The 10,425-nt window shown below is 48.3% G+C and overlaps 1 protein-coding gene across 1 annotated transcript in view; it reads left to right on the forward strand.

Moving 5' to 3' along the window:
• Window positions 1–10,371, forward strand: part of LOC118391782 (mediator of RNA polymerase II transcription subunit 13-like) — a 145,150-nt gene extending 134,779 nt beyond the window's left edge. The window contains exons 22-30 of the mRNA XM_052457890.1: window positions 52–243; window positions 2,729–2,952; window positions 3,286–3,428; window positions 3,555–3,713; window positions 4,310–4,498; window positions 4,653–4,804; window positions 6,372–6,536; window positions 6,912–7,012; window positions 9,257–10,371. Coding sequence (XP_052313850.1) covers window positions 52–243; window positions 2,729–2,952; window positions 3,286–3,428; window positions 3,555–3,713; window positions 4,310–4,498; window positions 4,653–4,804; window positions 6,372–6,536; window positions 6,912–7,012; window positions 9,257–9,389 — 1,458 coding nt within the window. The 3' untranslated portion in view covers window positions 9,390–10,371. The remainder of the gene's footprint in view (window positions 1–51; window positions 244–2,728; window positions 2,953–3,285; window positions 3,429–3,554; window positions 3,714–4,309; window positions 4,499–4,652; window positions 4,805–6,371; window positions 6,537–6,911; window positions 7,013–9,256) is intronic.
• Window positions 10,372–10,425: the final 54 nt, after the last annotated feature.

Below are 10,425 nucleotides of genomic sequence, written 5' to 3' on the forward strand. Positions count from 1 at the left end.
ACAGTAGTTTTATTAGGGTTGTATGCTAACCTGCTGGTATCCACCTCTCAGATCATCCCGTGCCAGTACCTGCTCCAGCCGGTGAGGAGCGAGGAGCGTCATATCTATGCTCAACACCTCAAGTCCCTGGCCTTCTCAGTGTTCTCCCAGTGCAGGCGGCCCCTCCCCGGATCCACCAACGTCAAGTCACTAACCGGCTTTGGCCCTGGCCTGGCCATCGACACTGCACTGAAGAGCCCAGAGGTACACAACTCATCACTGACCAACATTATCCTGACATGATCCTAACTAATATGCAGCTTTATCACCAGAGATTGGCATGTCTGGACCACAGGGACAGCTGTGTCTGAATCAGTGATTTGATTAGAGTGGGGAAACCAGTTGTAGGAAACCGTCGACTTGAATGGATGAATGAAGTGGCAGGGAGAGCAGTAAACCAGCAGACCGGCTCCTCAGCCCTCTGCTCCTCAGCCCTCTGCTCCTCAGCCCTCTGCTCCTCAGCCCTCTGCTCCTCAGCCCTCTGCTCCTCAGCCCTCTGCTCCTCAGCCCTCTGCTCCTCAGCCCTCTGCTCCTCAGCCCTCTGCTCCTCAGCCCTCTGCTCCTCAGCCCTCTGCTCCTCAGCCCTCTGCTCCTCAGCCCTCTGCTCCTCAGCCCTCTGCTCCTCAGCCCTCTGCTCCTCAGCCCTCTGCTCCTCAGCCCTCTGCTCCTCAGCCCTCTGCTCCTCAGCCCTCTGCTCCTCAGCCCTCTGCTCCTCAGCCCTCTGCTCCTCAGCCCTCTGCTCCTCAGCCCTCTGCTCCTCAGCCCTCTGCTCCTCAGCCCTCTGCTCCTCAGCCCTCTGCCCTCTGCTCAGCCCTCTGCTCCTCAGCCCTCTGCTCCTCAGCCCTCTGCTCCTCAGCCCTCTGCTCCTCAGCCCTCTGCCCTCTGCTCAGCCCTCTGCTCCTCAGCCCTCTGCTCCTCAGCCCTCTGCTCCTCAGCCCTCTGCCCTCAGCCCTCTGCTCCTCAGCCCTCTGCTCCTCAGCCCTCTGCTCCTCAGCCCTCTGCTCCTCAGCCCTCTGCTCCTCAGCCCTCTGCTCCTCAGCCCTCTGCTCTCAGCCCTCTGCTCCTCAGCCCTCTGCTCCTCAGCCCTCTGCTCCTCAGCCCTCTGCTCCTCAGCCCTCTGCTCCTCAGCCCTCTGCTCCTCTGCAGCCCTCTGCTCTGCCCTCCTCCACAGCCCTCTGCTCCTCAGCCCTCTGCTCCTCAGCCCTCTGCTCCTCAGCCCTCTGCTCCTCAGCCCTCTGCTCCTCAGCCCTCCTCTGCTCCTCAGCCCTCTGCTCCTCAGCCCTCTGCTCCTCAGCCCTCTGCTCCTCAGCCCTCTGCTCCTCAGCCCTCTGCTCCTCAGCCCTCTGCTCCTCAGCCCTCTGCTCCTCAGCCCTCTGCTCCTCAGCCCTCTGCCCTCAGCCCTGCTCATTAGCCCTCTGCTCCTCAGCCCTCTGCTCCTCAGCCCTCTGCTCCTCAGCCCTCTGCTCCTCAGCCCTCTGCTCCTCAGCCCTCTGCTCCTCAGCCCTCTGCTCCTCAGCCCTCTGCTCCTCAGCCCTCTGCTCCTCAGCCCTCTGCTCCTCAGCCCTCTGCTCCTCAGCCCTCTGCTCCTCAGCCCTCTGCTCCTTAGCCCTCTGCTCCTCAGCCCTCTGCTCCTCAGCCCTCTGCTCCTCAGCCCTCTGCTCCTCAGCCCTCTGCTCATTAGCCCTCTGCTCCTCAGCCCTCTGCTCCTCAGCCCTCTGCTCCTCAGCCCTCTGCTCCTCAGCCCTCTGCTCTCCAGCCCTCTGCTCCTCAGCCCTCTGCTCCTCAGCCCTCTGCTCCTCGGCCCTCTGCTCTCCAGCCCTCTGCTCCTCAGCCCTCTGCTCCTCAGCCCTCTGCTCCTCAGCCCTCTGCTCCTCAGCCCTCTGCTCCACAGCCCTCTGCTCTCCAGCCCTCTGCACTCCAGCCCTCTGCTCCTCAGCCCTCTGCTCCACAGCCCTCTGCTCCTCAGCCCTCTGCTCTCCAGCCCTCTGCACCTCAGCCCTCTGCTCCTCAGCCCTCTGCTCTCCAGCCCTCTGCTCTCCAGCCCTCTGCCCCTCAGCCCTCTGCTCCACAGCCCTCTGCTCCTCAGCCCTCTGCTCTCCAGCCCTCTGCACCTCAGCCCTCTGCTCTGACCATGTGTGGTGTGCCAGCAAGAGAGGGAGCACTGAGCTGGAGAGAGGGTTATACTAACCCCCTTAGTCCTGGAACAAGACCAGTCGAACTTATAACCCTCTTCCTTCTCTACAGTTTTCTTTCCATTATCTGCTTGGCTAGCTCCCTGAGACCTCCCTAATGGATTCCAGGCTGGAGGTTTAGACAGGGAGAGGCCCTAGACTGGCACCCAATCCTATTTAACTCTCTCAGGCCAGCCAGCCACTACATTGCATTTCTCCCTGTACACAGTGGAGTGGAGTGGGTACTAGAGACTAACGCTGAGCTACTTAGCAAGCTGGATAAATGTCATCTCTTCAGGGATTTGGGTGGGGAGAGGGGACAACAGTAGTGATACTTTTGGAATGTTGGCTCAGCCGACTAACCAACTCAGTGATTCTCATGTGTCTTTCTAGTCCTGGAGTAGATAGATTTAAGTCCTGAATTAAGTAGTACCTCCCAGTTTCAAAACATGTTCTACCTAATAAACATGACCCATGTATAACCCCTAACCTTTGACCCCTCTCTCGTCGCCCAACAGAGACCAGAGTGTTTGCGGCTATACACGCCTCCGTTCATCCTGGCGCCGACCAAGGACAAGCAGACAGAGCTGGGGGAGACGTTCGGGGAGGCCTCTCAAAAGTACAACGTGCTGTTTGTGGGCTACTGCCTGTCCCACGACCAGCGCTGGCTCCTGGCCACCTGCACCGACCTGTACGGAGAGCTGCTGGAGACCTGCATCATCAGCATCGACGTGCCCAACAGGTGGGACCACATCATCCTCACCACCATCTAGAGTCAGCAAACCTCGAGCAGAGCAGAGCATTACAAATGGCAGGCTATTGCAGCTAGCAGTTGTTTTTTTTAAGCAAAACGATGTTTGTTTTGCATTGAGTTTTTTGTTTTTTACGATATACCAGGTAATGATGAAAACGGTCTAATGATGAAGTGTAGTAATGAATATTTCAAGGTCAACAATCTACAACTTTCCTTCTAACCTGGCAACTCTAGTGATTTGTAGTAATAAGTGTTGTGTTAAATGTTTAGCTGTCGTTTCAGTGTGTGACAGAATGTGCGTGTGATTTTGTTTCGACATAGAGCGCGGAGGAAAAAAGGCTCTGCCCGGAGGTCGGGCCTGCAGAAGCTGTGGGATTGGTGCTTGGGGCTGGTGCAGATGACATCAGTGCCATGGAGGGTGGTGATTGGTCGACTGGGCAGAATGGGACATGGCGAGTTGAAAGGTGAGGTGGAGCCTTCTATTTTACTGTTAAACGTTTATTTTCTTGAGTTTATTTTGTCTTACTCGTTCACTCACTCATCTCTCTCTCTCTTCCCCTCTCTCTCTTTCCTTTCTGCCTCGGTCCCAGACTGGAGTATTCTGTTGAGCAGGAGGAACCTGCAGTCTCTGAGTCGCCGTCTCAAGGAGGTGTGTCGTATGTGTGGCATCTCTGCCTCCGACACTCCCAGCATCCTTAGCGCTTGCCTAGTCGCCATGGAGCCTCAGGGCTCCTTTGTCATCATGCCAGGTACTACGTTCTCCAGCCCTGTGTGTGTGTGTGTGTCTGATGGATGATGGCAGCCTATCATAATGCATGTCGCTCCCTGTTGTTATCAGATTGATGGGTCTGAGGACAGTGCTTCTCTCAGTCATAAACCACTGGTTATCAAACTCCATTGATTTCTGTGTGATGTGATGGAGACTGGCATGGACCATTGATACTGTGGGTGTATAATATGGGTCTACTGCTGTATATGAGGAGGGGCTGGCCTGGTCCCTCCGGACCAGTGGTTTTGGTTAAAGGAGATGGATGTCTCCTCTCCCAGGACTTGGCTTTGACCCAGACATTGTGGGTTATACTCCACAGATCCAATGATAATTATCAAATACAATAGAGCACTGGACTGAATAATAATGGCCAGTTGAAAGATCGAGGTTGCTTTTATTGGCACCACTTAAATTTTTGCTGCATTAATGAAGTGTTGTTGCTAATTAATTGACTGATTAATGCATGATAGCTATAGCAGATGTCACCCGTTTCCATTTGTGTGTATACTGTCTGTGTTCAATGTAGATTCAATGAAGATGAACATATTGTGGACCTGACTTCCTCTCTCTCTCCAGACTCTGTGTCGACAGGCTCAGTGTTCGGCCGCAGCACCACTCTGAACATGCAGACGTCCCAGCTGAGTACTCCTCAGGACACGTCCTGCACCCACATCCTGGTGTTTCCCACCTCAGCCTTCGTCCAGGTGGCCAGCTCCAACTACACTACTGACACCAACATAGATATCGCCTTCAACCCCATCCCCGGTGAGTCTACTGTACCTCTGCTCCCCCCTCTGGCCTCACCTCTCAACTCTCAACTTTGACCTGACCTTTTTCTTAACCTTGTTGAAAATAATTGATTTACTCCATTGGAAAGAAGTAGTTTTTTAAAGTTTCTCTCCTCTTCTCCTCTGTCCAGATGGGTCGGACGCCATTGGGATCTTTGACCTGCTGGACCAGGAGAACGACCTGGTGGACCCTGACATCATCAATATCCTGCCCGCCTCGCCCACCACCTCGCCCGTACACTCCCCCGGCGGCCACTACCACCAGGGGGGAGACGGCAGCAAGGTAGGCCCACCACACCACAACATGTCTCACCTGTGTAGACTATAAGAGGTACTCCAGCACAGACTTTATTGAGGAAAAAACTTGAACTTAAAGGGGCAATCTGTCACATGGATGACACTGGAGAGACGAAGCAGGTACAGGAAGTAAAACATTTCATACAGAACGGACATGGAACGAGACGGTAACAGCGTCAGTAAACTGATAATACAGACAAGAAACCATCAGTGCAGCAGCAGGGAACAGAGCAAGGAAACTGACAAATATAGGGGAAATAAACAGATGCTGGGTGAGTCCAGGTGAGTCCAATGTCTCTGCTGCGCGTGACGAGGGAAGGCAGGTGTGCGTAGTGGATGATAAGAGTGAGTGATGCACGGCAGACGCCAGGGGGGTAAGAGCGGAAAAGAAGAGACACAATCTGCAGTTGCTACATCCATTTTCATACTTTTAAATGAATTAAATATACCCATTGATTATTGAAGCATATAACTTATAAATGCCTCATGAGCTTAGTTTAAATGTCATAAGGACATCAACCACCCGAGCCACTGCCTGTTCACCCCGCTATCATCCAGAAGGCGAGGTCAGTACAGGTGCATCAAAGCTGGTACCGAGAGACTGAAAAACAGCTTCTATCTCAAGGCCATCAGACTGTTAAACAGCCACCACTAACATTGAGTGGCTGCTGCCAACATACTGACTCAACTCCAGCCACTTTAATAATGGAAATTGATGTAAAAATGTATCACTAGCACTTTAAACAATGCCACTTAGTATAATATAATGTCTACATACCAGACATTACTCATCTCCTATGTATATACTGTACTCTATATCATCTACTGCATCTTGATGTAATACATGTATCACAAGCCACTTTAAACTATGCCACTTTGTTTACGTACCAGACATTACTCATCTCATATGTATATACTGTACCCAATACCATCTACTTCATCTTGCCTATGCCGTTCTGTACCATCACTCATTCATATATCTTTATGTACATATTCTTTATCCCCTTGTGTATAAGGTAGTAGTTGTGGAATTGTTAGGTTAGATTACTCGTTGGTTGTTACTGCATTGTCGGAACTAGAAGCACAAGCATTTCGCTACACTCACATTAACATCTGCTAACCATGTGTATGTGACAAATACATTTGATTTGATACCCCCATCAGAATAATAAATAAGCTGGTTTCACTTCTTTGTAAACAGAGTAATTCAAACTATTTTTGACATTGTATCAACAGAAAACATGGTTAAAAGTATAATTAGCTCATATGTCTATGAATTTGAGAGTTACATTACTCCAGCCCAGCTTTAAACCAAAACAGTGACAGGCTACTGCTTTGTTATTGTTTCAATGGCAGATTGCCCCTTTAAGATGAACACAAAGATGACATTTAAGTTAAGTAACTTAATAAAGTAGATTTGGCCTGGATTGATAATGCTAGTGCTACTTAGTTTTCTTGAACAGTTCTGTAATGTATGAAAAACCAAAAAGACTTTTACAGTGTACATTATTACATGCCAGAGATGAACTCATCCCCCTCCTCTTCCCTTCCAGGGCCAGAGTACAGACCGGATGGAGTCCCACGATGAAGCTCCTAACATCCTGCAGCAGCCCTTGGCCCTGGGCTACTTTGTGTCCACAGCCAAAGCCGGCCCACTGCCTGACTGGTTCTGGTCAGCCTGCCCTCAAGCTCAGAACCAGTGTCCCCTTTTCCTCAAGGTAAATCTGTCAGGCATCTGTACTCATACTCCTTGGCCCATATTCATATTGTCTCAGAGTACGAGTGCTGATCTAGGATCAACATTCTTGTAGTCTGAGACGCTTTGTGAATACAGGCTCTGGATTATAACATGTCTTCTGATCTAAATGCCACTTTGACGTCATTGTTAATATTCATTTTTCAAATAATTGTTTTTGACTTGACAAGATTCTGTATCAAGCGATCATAGTTAATTAACACATCATTTTATTTAAACCCAGATTGTATTCACTTGCTCCAGATATCAGTGATTGACTGACTTTTGTTTGCTCTGTTATTACTGTGTGAATGGTTTAGCTAGGGCTGTCACTGACTTCCTTTGTGTCTTTCCCCAGGCCTCTCTGCATCTCCACGTGTCTTCAGTGCAATCAGATGAACTGCTGCACAGCAAACACTCCCACCCACTCGACTCCAATCAGACCTCAGACGTACTCAGGTAAACATTGGGGATGGGCATGAGTAATCAAGTAATTCAAATCAAATCAAATGTTATTTGTCACATTCACCAAATACGAAAGTGAAATACTTACTTACGAGCCCTAACCAACAGTGCAGTTTAAACAAAATAGTAAATAAATACCCATCAAAAATATGAATAAGAAATAAAAAATAACTAATAATTAAAGAGCAGCAGTAAAATAACAATAGCGAGGCTATATACAGTGGCTACCGGTACAGAGTCAATGTGCGGGGGAACCGGTTAATCGAGGTAATTGAGGTAATATGTACATGTAGGTAGAGTTATTAAAGTGACTATGCATAGATAATAACAGAGTTGCAGCAGTGTAAAGGGGGGAGGGCAATGCAAATAGTCTGGGTAGCCATTTGACTAGATGTTCAGGAGTCTTATGGCTTGGGGGCAGAAGCTGTTTAGAAGCCTGTTGGACCTTGACTTGGCTCTCCGGTACCGCTTGCCTATAACTAGGGAGGCTGGAGTCTTTAACAATTTTTAAGGCCTTCCTCTGACACCGCCTGGTATAGAGGTCCTGGATGGCAGGAAGCTTGGCCCCAGTGATGTACTGGGCCCTCTGTAGTGCCTTCCGGTCGAGGCTGAGCAGTTGCCATACCAGGCAGTGATGCTCTTGATGGTGCAGCTGTATAATTTTTTGAGGATCTGAGGACCCATGCCAAATCTTTTCAGTCTCCTGAGGGAGAATAAGTTTTGTCGTGCCCTCTTCATGACTGTCATAGTGTGCTTTGACCATGATAGTTTGTTGGTGATGTGGACACCGAGGAACTTGAAGCTCTCAACCTGCTCCTCTACAGCCCCATCGCTGAGAATGGGGGCGTGCTCGGTCCTCCTTTTCCTATAGTCCACAATCATCTCCTTTGTCTTGAGCACGTTGAGGGAGAGATTGTTGACCTGGCACCACACTCTGACCTCCTATAGGCTGTCTCGTCGTTCTCGGTGATCACTGTTGTCATCGGCAAACCTAGTGATGGTGTTGGAGTCGTGCCTGGCTGTGCAGTCATGAGTGAACAGGGAGTACAGGAGGGGACTGTACTCCCTGAGGGGCCCCCATGTTGAGGATCAGCTTGGCGGATGTGTTGTTGCCTACCCTTACCACCTGGGGGTGGCCCGTCAGGAAGTCCAGGATCCAGTTGCAGAGGGAGGTGTTTAGTCCCAGGGTCCTTCAATTCGTGATGAGCTTTGAGGGCACTATGGTGTTGAACTGAGCTGTCGTCAATGAATAGCATTCTCACATAGGTGTTCCTTTTGTCCAGGTGGGAAAGGGCCATGTGGGAGTGTAATAGAGATTGCATCATCTGTGGATCTGTTAGGGCGGAATACTTGAGTACTCGAACGGACGTCAAATACTGTAAAACTATTTGGTGGAATGTGCTTTGTGGCTGCCCGAACAGGCAAGTGAAATTTTGTCTTGAAGACAACATTAATTTGTTTTGAGTCTAGTGTCCATTTGTACATGTGCATTTGCGAGGCACAACAAAAAAGAAACCAATACAAGCATCGCACTGTTCTTCTCCCTAAATGTCCTTTCCCCTCCATATCTCATTCACTCAGTTGCGTTCCGACCGCTCCCTCTACACACACATACTGAGTAATGTACGTAATGGTTACGATAAATTAATCATTGTTGCTATCTGATGGCATATAGATAAATGTTACTGTATGTTTTTCCAGCACGGACCTTGTGTTCTAAAAAGGTGTTTTTCCATTTGATAAAAAACAAACATGTGAGTACTCGAACAGTCAAAAAAAATTAAATTCCCATCCCTAGTAAACACACACATACACAGAAATGTATTTCCATTCAAATTCCTATTTTCCCTAACCCCTAACCCTAATTATAACCGTAACACAAAACCTAACACCTAAGCTTAAAATAGCCTTTGTCCTCATGGGGATGTGGGAAATGTCCCCACGAGGGATAATATATATATATTTTTTCCCCATGTGGATTTCAGGTCCCCACGAGGATATAAAAATGAGACCACACGCACACATTATGCGGTCACAAATACACTCCGCAGTCAAAGGGTCAATCTCATCCACGGCTCAGCCATTAAAGATCTTAGGACATGCTTTCAATCAATTTCTGGTCTATCTAAAGTGCTTATCAAAGAGAGAGTAATGTATTCCACTTGATCTCAAGGTTTATGCTCACTTTGAGAGGTGTGTTCGTTGTGAATAACTCCTCCTCTCTCCTTCCCTCTGTAGATTTGTGCTGGAGCAGTACAATGCCCTTTCCTGGTTGACATGTGACCCCGCGACGCAGGACCGGCGCTCCTGTCTGCCCATCCACTTTGTGGTGCTCAACCAGATGTACAACTTCATCATGAACATGTTGTAACAAATAGCCTAAAGGGTGGAGGGGAAGGGGAGACAATTAGGGGACATGCCAAAGGAAATGCCAACCTGGCAGGGTGATGCTGAACTTGAATAGGAGTAGATTAGAGAAGGCTGCTGGATGGAAGGAATGCCTTGGCCGTAGCGACGGCAATAGAAACGGGTCATAGAAACATCTCAGTCCGCTCCTACCACTGTGGTGGAAGAAGAAGAAGAAGAAGGGAGATTTCTGGAACGGGTGATGCTAATAACAGGAACAAGAGAAAAAGAGAGAGATCCCGGTTGCCATTGTATTTGCTGTGGTAATGCCATGGTAACACTGTGGCCAAACCGTTTGGGAAACATGTAAAGTATTGGAAATCAAGTCTCATTTCAGTGATCCAAACACTTGAATGGATCCTTGGTTTTAAGAGCCGAAAAATTCCCTTTTTTCCTTTGGATGACATTTTATCCAAATGAAATGCCTGCATCTATCTTATTTATTGTACGTTTTGAAATGTATGATTTGTCTTAATCTCTTTTATATATAATAAATATCTTGAAGGTTTGTATCGCCTTCCTGCTTTAAGGCAATTGGTCTAAGATATATGTAATCTTCTTAATTAAAAAACAAACAAAATCCCCCAGAAAAATGAAACAAAGTCGCAGTAGTTTGCTTTTAGAGTATTATTTTTTGTATTGGGGACAGAATATTTGTATTATCACGATGTACAGAAGAAGTAGATTGAAGAATTATGTCCATGCCTTTGTGCGTGGAGGATTTACAGCTAAGCTGTAGCAGCAGAGGACTTGTACAGCAATGAAGTTCACTGTGTTCAAATATGTTCAAATAAAGAGGTACATTGTCATATATAGTATTTTATACCACACATTTAGACAACAAAAAAATAAACGGCAATATATATAAATAATTATATATGAATGCCGTGCCAGCGATGGGTGGTGCGGCTTCTGTTTTAGGAATAAAGTGCGTCAACTCAATTTTACCTGTGCATTTGTTGTGGTTCTTGCTTACTGGGAGAGGGATTGTGAGGTGCTAT

This window comes from Oncorhynchus keta, chromosome 12 (genome assembly GCF_023373465.1).
Source record: "Oncorhynchus keta strain PuntledgeMale-10-30-2019 chromosome 12, Oket_V2, whole genome shotgun sequence".
NCBI classification, from domain to species: domain Eukaryota; kingdom Metazoa; phylum Chordata; class Actinopteri; order Salmoniformes; family Salmonidae; genus Oncorhynchus; species Oncorhynchus keta.